The 11351-nt window shown below is 43.3% G+C and overlaps 1 protein-coding gene across 1 annotated transcript; it reads left to right on the forward strand.

Moving 5' to 3' along the window:
• The first annotated feature begins 305 nt into the window (after positions 1 to 305).
• Positions 306 to 10619, forward strand: RERGL (RERG like). Its single transcript, XM_073319021.1, has 5 exons — positions 306 to 907; positions 1412 to 1468; positions 4348 to 4421; positions 8628 to 8776; positions 9772 to 10619. The coding sequence occupies exons 1-5, from the start codon at positions 856 to 858 to the stop codon at positions 10052 to 10054; spliced, it is 615 nt and encodes a 204-aa protein (XP_073175122.1). The 5' UTR covers positions 306 to 855; the 3' UTR covers positions 10055 to 10619.
• Positions 10620 to 11351: the final 732 nt, after the last annotated feature.

Genomic DNA, 11351 nt, shown 5'->3' on the forward strand with positions numbered 1-11351 from the left:
ATTACGCTAAGTTTCAGCTCAGAGTAAATGTTTACAGTCAGAACTATGTGATCTGCCAGAGGAACTTTGTTCCATTTTCATGTTTCATCACAATGTTGCTAACTGCAAATCTGAGGGGGAGGAGGGGGTCACTTTCCCATCCTCCCGCACAATGGACGTGGGTGAGACTCGCTAAAGGAAGTGAAAAGAAAAGGAGGACTTGGGGCACCTTAGAGACGAACCAATTTATCTGAGCATAAGCTTTTGAGCGCTACTTCATCTGAAGTGAGCTGTAGCTCAGGAAGGCTTATGCTCGAACAAATTGGTTTGTCTCTAAGGTGCCCCAAGTCCTCCTTTTCTTTTTGGGGATACAGACGAACACGGCTGCTACCCTCACGGAAGTGACTGCCTCGCTTGCGAAAACAAAACCGAAGCAACCAGTCACTGACCCGTCCTTGTCCTTTGCTCTGGTCGGTAACTAGAAACCTCCTGGGGGAGGGGGAGAATCCCTGGGGACGATCGCAGCCAGGTTGGTGAAGGAAGAGGCGCTCGGGCAACTCCTAGTCGAACTGCTTCTTGCAGGCAACGCGGCGTGGGCGGTCCGCAGAGCTGCGTTGCCAGAGGAACAAAGAGCTCGACGACGGCCTCCCCTTGACGCCCCCGGCCCAGGAGGTTATAAAGAAGCGGCGGGGAGGGGAGCGCTCGCTGTGGGAGCCCGCCCGGAGCCAGCCGCGTGCCGGCCACGAGAGCGTGTCCGGGGGCTGGCGGCGGCGGCGGCGGCGAGGCGCTAGGAGCGGGCGGGCCGCACAGCTGGCTCCGCACCGAAGAGGCTTTTTGAAGCGCTCAGCCCGGCGCTGGGGCGACGGCTGGCTCAGGATGAATGAGCTGAAGCTCGCTGTGCTGGGCAGCAGAGGAGCCGGCAAGTCTGGTAAACTTACAAGTTAACTTTGTGGGCTTGGGGGGAAGGGATTGAACAAGTGGGATGTCAGTGTGACCCGGGTCCCTGCCAAGTTTTGTCAGGGTGGTTGCGACTCGGGCAACGCGACTTTTTTAATAATCCGCTGATCCCGTGAATCAATGGCCAGCGGGTTTTCTGCACCAAGACAAAGTAGGAAACAGCTGCAGCGTTTAAAGATGTGTCCATTCCAGCTGCACACTGGCCCTTCCATTGTGCTACTACGAGGAGCCCCGGATCTTCGCCTCCCTCTCCACCCCCCGGACTTTTGCATTATTGATCACGCAACTGCTGGTCCTCCAATCTCAGTTTGCAGCACTCCCCCTTGGCAATCGGTGTGCAGCCGGGGAGAGAACACGACTGATTTTTAAATGTTGGGGATTTTTGCGCACCAAGTAAGGTCAAAAGTTGTATAAAGTTAACCGTCATTGAACCAGGCATGTGCTCAGCTGGAGTTTGTTTTGTTTTGTATTGCAGCCCTCACAGTGAGATTCCTAACCAGGCGTTTCATTGGAGAATATGCTTCTCATGCTGGTAAGCTCCCATTCGCAACTTTTCTGCGTTTTGTTTTAGGCGTTCTATAAATCGTACCTCTAACGAGCACTAAAACCAATGTAAATATGAAATGTCCATTTTTAATTTCCTACCAACTACGCACCTGAATTTTCTTTTTAAATTCTCAGTTCTATTTAGAAGTGTTTCCTAACATCTAATCAAAGTGTTTCTTTTTGGGTTATATACATTCACTGAAATGATTTTCCAAGGGTAATAGTGAATGATGAGCTGTTTGATCCCAGAGAAGTAGGTTTATTATTGTTTCAGAAAGTATCTTTAAAATGGAAACTGAACAAACAATCTTTTAAAATAGTGATTTAATTTGTTTAGTTTGTTACTTTGAGTTTTTCTGATGAAAATATGAATAGAAACATAACTCATGTAGAAACCAGATGTATAAAAATGAACATGTAAAACTCAGCACATGCTGTGCCAAGTGAAGTACTAATCAGAAATGAAAAGGGCAGATTGCTAAAGAAACTTAACTAGATCAGACACAAAAAGGCTGGTAAACTCTGTACACCATAAAGTAGAGAGAAGACAATTAAAGAAGAGAGTGAAGAAATAGAAAAAATGTTTTTACCTTCTCTGCAAACAAACTTCTTGTTCCAAGAGGCCTTTTTCAGGAAAAGTCAAAATTTGGCCTTAAGAGACTTGCATTTTCCATAGATAAGCTATGGAGCACCTGGAGAAAAGAGAATGCAGTAAGAGGGAGATTTCCAGAGGCACAAAGGGCAGTTACCCACCCAACTCCCATTCCCTTTTTATTATTTGTATTGCAGTAGTGCTTAGGAACCCCAGTCATAGAGCACTGGTCCATTGTGCTAGGTGCTGTACATACAGAACAAAAAGACAATCCGTGCCACAAAGGATTGACAATCCAAATCTAAGTTTTGGAAAGGAGTTGGGTGCATAACTGCCCTTTGTGCCTCTGAGAATCTCCTAAATCAGCTGGACTCAGCAGGACAGGGGAACAAGCTAGTACTGTGAGTTGCACACACAAAATCCCCGCTGTTTTTCAAAGAAAATTTTTTAACAAACCCATGTATTTGTAAAGAGAATCTTGAGCTGTACAAACACTGTTTGAAAATAATTTTTGACCTGCTTCTGCAGCTAGCAGGTGAATAAAATAAAAAGCAATCCACAAATCAGCCCAGAACATTTTGTAGTCGAATCAAAGAGATTGGATTTCAAAAGTTTTATGTTCTTACTTAATTATGGATGCCACAATGTTTGAGTGTGCTGCAGATTTATCCTTCTAATTTTCCCATCCCAAATATTCACTTGAGGATTCTGAAGGAGGTAAGGAAGTAGCTGAGGATAGGCCAGATATTCAGAACTGCAGCTCTACCTGAAGACTAACATGGTGCTGATTGGGAGTCAAGGGGAATCCCAGCAATGGTGAGCTTTATCTGGGCCCTGTCTGCACCAGGAATTTTTTGAACTGTTCGCACCATTGTAAACACCAGTTCAGCTTCCCCAAGGTTGGCAACATTGGCAGCCCTAGACAGTAAATTGTCAGTACTGTTTGAAATAGTGCGCTGATTAGATTTGCTCAGAGCAACATGGTGCTTAGAATAGTGGCAACATCTTGTCCCAATATTAATAGCAACTGTTGGAGATTTTCAAAATATTTCGATAGTGTAGCCTATGCCCCAGATTTTAAAAGGCGTTTGGGTTTTGCTATGGTCAGCATTGCAAGACCTAACTGATTTAGGAGCCTAAGTTTTAGGCACTTAGTCTGAATCCCGTCAATTGAATCCCGTCAATTGGATTTTGGCTCCAAAATGCCTAAATCGCTTTTGAAAATGAGATTTAGGTCCAGATTTTTAAAAGTATTTAGGAATTGTGCTCAGCATTACAATGTCTGAGTCCCATTTTTAAAAGTGATTTTGGCTCCTAAGTGCCTGAATCTCATGTTCTGAAAATCAGGCTGAGGCCCCCGCATATCAGTGAGGCATTGCGACGCTGAGTGCATGTTTCAGCTTCTAAGAATACAGCTGGAGGACTCAATCCTGCAAACACTACTGAGGGAAATGCTTGCTACTGTGAGGTTTCCCATTTGAGCCCTGGCATTGTAGTTAAGTGTTACTCCTGGTACCAGCTTTTTCAGGATCAGCACCCAAGTTCAGGCTTGTATAATACCAGCATAATTATAACTTGACAGGGTCAAACCAACACTGCTTGTGTGAGGAAAGCTTATACCCACCTAACCTATTTGAAAAAAACCTAATAAAATGAGTTACCCCTATGGTTCTATTTTACGTTGAGGAAAAAACTTTGCATAAGGCTTTGCATATGTGCTGAACATGCAGAATAGAATAAGTGGGTCATCACAACTTAACTGATTCCAAGTTTACCTTCCCTCTACCCTGAAGTCATAGCCAGCTCCTGCTCCCATCACTTCTCAACATACAGGTTGCTATCATGTCCTAGCTACCCTAAAACTTTCATAATATTTGTAGAGATTTTTGGGAAATTACTCACTATCCTAAAAGCATGAGCATTTACCTGTGCATCCTTATATGCTGTCTCAAATGGCTAGCACTATGTTCTAACAATGTTCCCTCACACGTTGGCACCTGTTTGGGCATCACAGTGGAATAGGACCTGGCCAGCCATGAGCTGAGGGACACAATTAAGCATTGCACAATTCACTATAGGCATATCTGAGGGATGGGTTCACTTTCCAGTAACACATCAGGTTCTGCCAGAGGATTGATATGCAACTTGATGGACCAAGGGCTAATTCACTACAGCAAATCTTATATTTCTTCATTGGCAATATAGCGATTAAAGCCTTTCCCCCCACCCCCTTGTTAACTCTGATATTGATTTTAATGCCATGTGTCTTGTAGAGTGCATCTACACTAAACATTTGTGTCTGGATGGGAGGCAAATGCACATGGAAATTTATGACCCTTGTTCACAGGTAAGCACAACTTATAAAGGATGAGCACAGCAAGGCTGCTTCCAAAGGTCCTTCTAAGAGTGAGGTGGCAGGGAGGAGAGAGGAGAAAAGCTAACTCACACTTTGCACTTTTAGCAACTGACACAGAAGATTGAAATTCCCGTAGCTATAACATGTAGCTGTCAGGACTCTCTCTGTACTGAGCATTTTCCAACTTTATAGAATGAGCCCTTCATTGGACAGCTATCTGGTCAATGCTTTTCCATTTTGAAAACTACCAGTGGCAACCAAATATAACATTGTACAGTAAAATTACATGCATCTTTAAATTCATAGGAAGGGCAAAAAGGTTGCAATCACTATTTGTATAGTTTCCCCAAATATCCTTTTAAATGGTTAATTTAAAAACATTAACTAAATTTCATTTACCCATGACCATGGCCAAATAGCCCTGGAAACTGAAGTCCTGTATTCCCAGAATAGATCCAATGATAGTGACAATACAGACTTTCCCATGTTAACAACTGGGCTTAACTCTGACCTGAATAAAACACTTCTAAGGGAATTCAGCCTTCATGGTCATTCAATTCCTTCCTTCTCTGCTGAAATGGTTAATAAAGATGATATGGTGATGGATGTGTCAAAAACATAGCCAGATAAGCCAGCTCATTCCCCACAGTATTACCCAAAACAGACGAGCCATCTCTGCTCAACACTATGATACTAGGCCCTGCAAAGAGCCATCATCCACGTGGCCAAAGGATCTAAGGCCATAGCACAGAAATGAAGGAGCAGGCCAGATGATCCTGCATCATCCCCCTCTCCTCAAACCCTGGAGAGGATCTCAATTAATGTAATGATGCTTGACGTTGATGTTCCTGCTGTTGTCTTTCTGTGCATTATGGGCTTCCGTCCCCCATTAGTGGGAACTGGGGCAGTGGCATCCAGGGTGGACCTTGGCAGCTTGACTCAGCTGGAACCATGTTGGCCAGGAGTTGGAGCAGGGTAGCCCATCATTAGGGAGTAGGCACAGGACCTCTGAGCAGATAGCTCTGGCCCTCTGCAACTCCCTGAATCTGGGTTCAGAATGATCTAGGGAAACTCCTTGAGGGGACTCTTTGGAGTTCTCTCCTCCACCCTCAGACTGCCTCGTGCATCAAGCTTGGTGGTATTTTCTGTGATAGAGGCACCTACCCACCCTGAACAGAACTAAGACCAACTCAGTCCCACAGGCATCTCTCGGAGAAGAACCATTTTTGGTCTTTGCAAATCTGAGCTGCACGTGAACCCTAACGTTGACCTTGTTGGGGGCAGGAAACTTACCAAAAAATTCCCACAGTGCAGCTGAACTAGGGGCAAGCAATAGTAGGGGCAAATCTCCTGCAGTCAGAACCCCTTCATCCCCATTTCAATTAGACTTGTATTTCAACTGGTTTATCTAAAATGATGGTGGAGGGCACTAAAGTCTTGCCTACATTGTGGCTCTCACCAGTTTCAGCAATGATTCTGCTGAACTAGTCAGTCTTTTTTAGGTTTCAGAGGAACAGCCGTGTTAGTCTGTATTCGCAAAAAGAAAAGGAGTACTTGTGGCACCTTAGAGACTAACCAATTTATTTGAGCATGAGCTTTCGTGAGCTACAGCTCACATCTGATGAAGTGAGCTGTAGCTCACGAAAGCTCATGCTCAAATAAATTGGTTAGTCTCTAAGGTGCCACAAGTACTCCTTTTCTTTTAGTCTTTTTTAGGTAAATTTTCCCAGTGCAGACAGCTCTGGGTATGAAAGGCTCTATGCCATATCTAAGCTGCCCAGTCTCCCTTAAATGATTTGTTTTAGTTGCAAAGTACACAGATCAGCACACATTGCAACAGATTGAAATCAAGACAGTAACAAATTTTGCATTTCGATTGGAGACTTTCTGGGCAGGGAACTTGCCGTACTAGGTTTGTATAGCACAGCACCCATTTATAAAATATATAATATAACCAGCTACCGAATACCCTGAATATAAACAAAAATCTGTACTATTTCCATTGAATTGCAAGCTGTCACAAACAGCATTTGGTGTTATGATGGAGTAGCATAGATTGTTCCAGAAGTGCACTGAGGCATTTGGGAAAAGAGGGCTAGTTAGAAATCCCCAATAATCTGGAGCTAGAAAGGTTTTCTATCTACAGACTCTTCTTCATGGGCTTGACCATCTTTAAAACATATAAAAATAATGGAAAATTATGCGGTCTTCTTTTCTCCCTTTGACATTAATTATCACCTACACTGATGTTATCCTTTTGTATAGTTCTTTCAGCGGTTTTCAAGGTGCCTTCAGGTCTGGACCAAGAAGACTAATGGCTTTGTCTTAACTTTCTCCAGTGCCTCATTACTCATTTCAGAATACAGCCAAAAAACCTTATTTATTTTATTAAACTGTCTGTGGACTTGCTCCCAACTATTTCATAGATCTCTTAACTCTCTGCTCCCCTCCAGCTCATCTGCCACCATCTTCTGCTTTTGCAATTTTTCACCTGTTGATTTGTCAGCCATCTTTGATGCCTTTGTTTTTAATTGGCCACATCCTTTCTCCATCTAGGCTTTCAAAGTAAATATGAAACCCTATCTTTCATCCCTTTTCCCTCTGCTTTCACTGTCCTGTTCTAACATCCCATCACTCATATTAACAAACTGCCCCCACCAAAGTCTGTATGGTGACTTGATGTCCTGCTGAAGGATTTACATACTCTCCAAGTCTTTTCAGAGACTGGGGGGAAAGGTTGAATGGCTAGGAGGGTAAATGATTCACTAAAATAACTTCCTAGTGAAGGAACAGATTAAAAACACCAGAGTTGCTTTTGTATAGGGAATTGTGTGGGAACAATAAACAACAAACAAAGTCAGCAAACTCCCCATGTTCATTTTACAAGGATCAAGAGTGGCAACACCATACTACAGAATCATAGATTAGGGTTGGAAGAGACCTCAGGAGGTCATCTAATCCAACCCGCTGCTCAAAGCAGGACCAACCCCACCTAAATCATCCCAGTCAGGGCTTTGTCAAGCCAGGCCTTAAAAACTTCTAAGGATGGAGATTCCACCACCTCCCTAGGTAACCCATTCCAGTGCTTCACCACCCTCCTAGTGAAATAGTGTTTCCTAATCTGCAACCTAGACCACTGCAACTTGAGACCATTACTTCTTGTTCTGTCATCTGCCACCACTGAGAACAGCCTAGCTCCATCCTCTTTGGAACCCCCCCTTCAGGTAGTTGAAGGCTGCTATCAAATCCCCCCCCACTCTTCTCTTCTGCAGCCAAGTAAGCCTAGTTCCCACAGCTTCTCCTCTCAAATCATGTGCTCCAGCCCCCTAATCATTTTCATTGCCTTCTGCTGAACTCCCTCCAATTTGTCACATCCTTTCTGTAGTGGGGGGGCTCAAAACAGGACACTGTACTCCAGATGTGGCCTCACCAGCCCCAAATAGAGGGGAATAATCAGTTCCCTCGATCTGTTGGCAATGCTCCTACTAATGCATCCCAATATGCTGTAAGCCTTCTTGACAACAAGGGCACACTGACTCATATCCAGCTTCTCATCCACTGTAATCCTCAGGTCCTTTTCTGCAGAACTGCCACTTACCCATTCGGTCCCCAGCCTGTAGCAGTGCATGGGATTCTTCCGTCCTAAGTGCAGGACTCTGCACTTGTCCCTGTTGAACCTCATCAGATTTCTTTTGGCCCAATCCTCCAATTTGTCTAGGTCACTCTGGACCTTATCCCTACCCTCCAGCGTATCTACCTCTCCCCCCACCTTAGCGTCATCCGTGAACTTGCTGAGGGTTCAATCCATCCCATCGTGTCTGTATATAAAAGGGTTAAACAAATACTGATGGCCACAGTTGTGTGCTCGTTACCCTGAGGTAAATTCAGAGGCAGTCCATTGCAATCAAGGGACCAGAGTCTGGCTGTAAGATTTAATTTAACTTTACTGATGATTAAGACCTATCAAGGGGGATTTAAAGTTCTGAAACACTGTTTATATATTCATTATAACAATCATCTCCAGTGATGATGGTGGTTTATCTATAGCTCTTTGGAATACCAGTTCCAGATCAGGGCCCCACTGTGCTGTGCACTGTACAAACATGTACGTTTCCTTACATTTTTAGTTAGAAAATATTGTACAGTGATAACAGTAATGGATTCTTTCTATTGTCGTATGCATTTCATTGCCTTCAGCCACGACAGGGGAAGCTGTCCCTCACTGATGAACTCCACTGGGCTGATGGATTTGTCATTGTGTATGACATCAGCAACAGAGCTTCCTTTGCCTTTGCAAAGGCATTGCTATACAGGATACGAGATTCCCACCTGGCAGCTTGCAAAAGGTAAGTTGTATTATAAATATTACATTTCTTTCAATCTAACATACGAAAAGAGATGAGTGTGAGCTCTAGGTACCCTAACAGCCACTAAAATGACACTCTGCACAGCAATAGTACCCAGCAACGTAACAATAGTAACATAACTAGCTGGTAAATTCAGCAGCAAAATGCAACCCCGTTCCACCCAAAACCCAGTATACTATAGGCTTTTTCATTCTTGTTTCACATGTAAATCATACTGTCATGCTAGGTGATATAAGACTAACTGCTCTGATCAAGATTAGACAACGTGCTGGTGAAAGTGCTGGTAGTTAGCCTATGCTGCAGCTCCCCCCATTGCTGTCACCAGTGGAGCTGCACCAATGGGAAGTTTGAAGAAAATAGTAGTGTAGACACAATCAGGGAGGATTTGGCACCAAGAACTCCTCTTAAACTCTGTCCTCAGCAGTGACATCAACTCCCTTTATGTCCTTGGGCACAATTTAAATTAGTTCAGAGGTCAGTGGCATGAATTAATTGGTGAACTAGTTAGATTTTTAAAAACTGAGTGCTAAGTATTGGTGTTCACAACAGTTGACCTAGGAATGCATAACCTGCTGAGGCTTTTGCCTAAATAAAACATGACCTGAGAATAAAATCATCTTAAATTAGGAAATGGTTTAAATTATATTTTCAGCCCCTTTCGCCATATACTGTCTCAACCTTAATCCGTTGGTGCATATATTTGTCATACTCTTCTTAATATTTAAGGGGGAAAATGTACTGTCAACTTTTTTTAGTCTTAATAAAACATAACTAAAATGAGGTTGTCATTTGCCTCACAGATGGGTTAGGAGGCTTTATAGCAATCTGAGATCCTAGATAGCATTTAGTGGTCTACATTAATATTATAATATTAAAAAAAACCTGACAGTTTCCTTTGGATATGCAACGTACAAGAGCAGGTACCCTGTAGCATTTTTATAAGGCTTTTTGTCTAATCAAAAACTTTATTTCAGAGTGGTAGAGTCAGCTGTATTCTTAGTTGGTAACAAGCAGGATCTATGCCATATGAGAGAGGTTGGCTGGGATGAAGGACAAAAGCTGGCGATGGATAACAAATGCCAGTTCTGTGAACTGTCTGCAGCTGAACATTGTCAGGAAGTGGTGACCATGTTCACGAAAGTCCTGAGAACTATCACCACAAACTTCAAAGTGAAGGAAAAGAGACGACCCAGTGGATCAAAGTCAATGGCCAAACTAATCAACAACATGTTTGGGAAGAGGAGGAAGTCTGTGTAATGGACGTCCAGGCTCACGGAAACCACTGAATGATGATACACTGAAACGTTTGCAGCAGTAGGCCATATGCAATGCTTGGACTCAGCCATTGAGTACATGTGTTTAAAAGGTCTCCATCTGAAGGGATATGTCAGTACAAACCAAAGATGACTGGCAGTACGGGCCAGTAGACAGAGTACTGCACTGGGATTCAGAAGACCTGGGTTCTATTTACAGCACTACCATGGACCTTGGCAAGTCTCTTCATCTATCTGAGCCTCTGTTTCCCCTCTCAACCTGTGTCTTGTCTATTTAGATTGTAAGCTTAGAAGGACTGTCTTTTACTACTTTGTGTGTAGAGTGCCTACAAACAATGGGGCCTTAATCTTGGTTGTAGCGTCTAGGTGTTACTGTAATATTTTTTTTTCCAATGAACTCAGCCTCTCTGTGCCTCGCTGAACAATAGCCCAACTTCACAATTCCAAGATTTATCTGTAACAGCAATTGCAGTAATTGAAACCAGGATTGGAATTGACACTAATTGAAACTTTGTGATATTGCACTTGTAAGTAAATGAGTGAAGTAATGCCTGACTTTCAGGGCTTCCTTTCCCTGAAAAGGTGCCATGAGTAGGGGATCAGATAAATGAGGTTCTCATCTGTCTCCCATTTCAGTTTACTGCTGGAGCATGATGGGAGGAAGCATGGTCCAGTGGATAGGAAACTGGAATGGGAGTCATGAGCCTTGGGCTCACTTTGGCTCTGCTGCTGACTTGCTGTGTGACCTAAGACAAGGTCTTATTGGGAGAAATGTACTCCTAAAATTTACATCAATTTTATCTTCCCTGGCCACGTGGGTATTTGAATCCATGATTTCAAGCTTCAGAGGTGGAAGCTAATTCCTTACACCATCTTCCATTCCTATGCAGATGGCCAGTGCAGCCCATGTAGTACTGAAATCCAACTTAGGCCCTGATTATCAAAAGTATTTAGGCACCTAACTCCCATGGATCTCTGCCCTTAATTTGGCCCTCTGTACAGGGGTGACTTCACCCTCCATGCCTCAGTTTTCTTCTCAGCAATATGGGTATAATAATTCCCTATCTACTCTATTTTATTTAGGAGTAGGATTTGAAAAGTCCCTCAGTAAGGAGCACGTCTGACTGGGATTCAAAGTCAGACTTTCAATGGACTTGTGGTCCTAACTGCCATACTCATTTTAAAACATTCATTACCATGGTAATTAAATACCTTTTGTAAAGCACTTTGATTTGTATAGATAGTGCTATAGAAGTGCCTTATTATTTTTTATACCCACA

This window comes from Lepidochelys kempii, chromosome 1 (genome assembly GCF_965140265.1).
Source record: "Lepidochelys kempii isolate rLepKem1 chromosome 1, rLepKem1.hap2, whole genome shotgun sequence".
Taxonomy (NCBI): Eukaryota; Metazoa; Chordata; order Testudines; family Cheloniidae; genus Lepidochelys; species Lepidochelys kempii.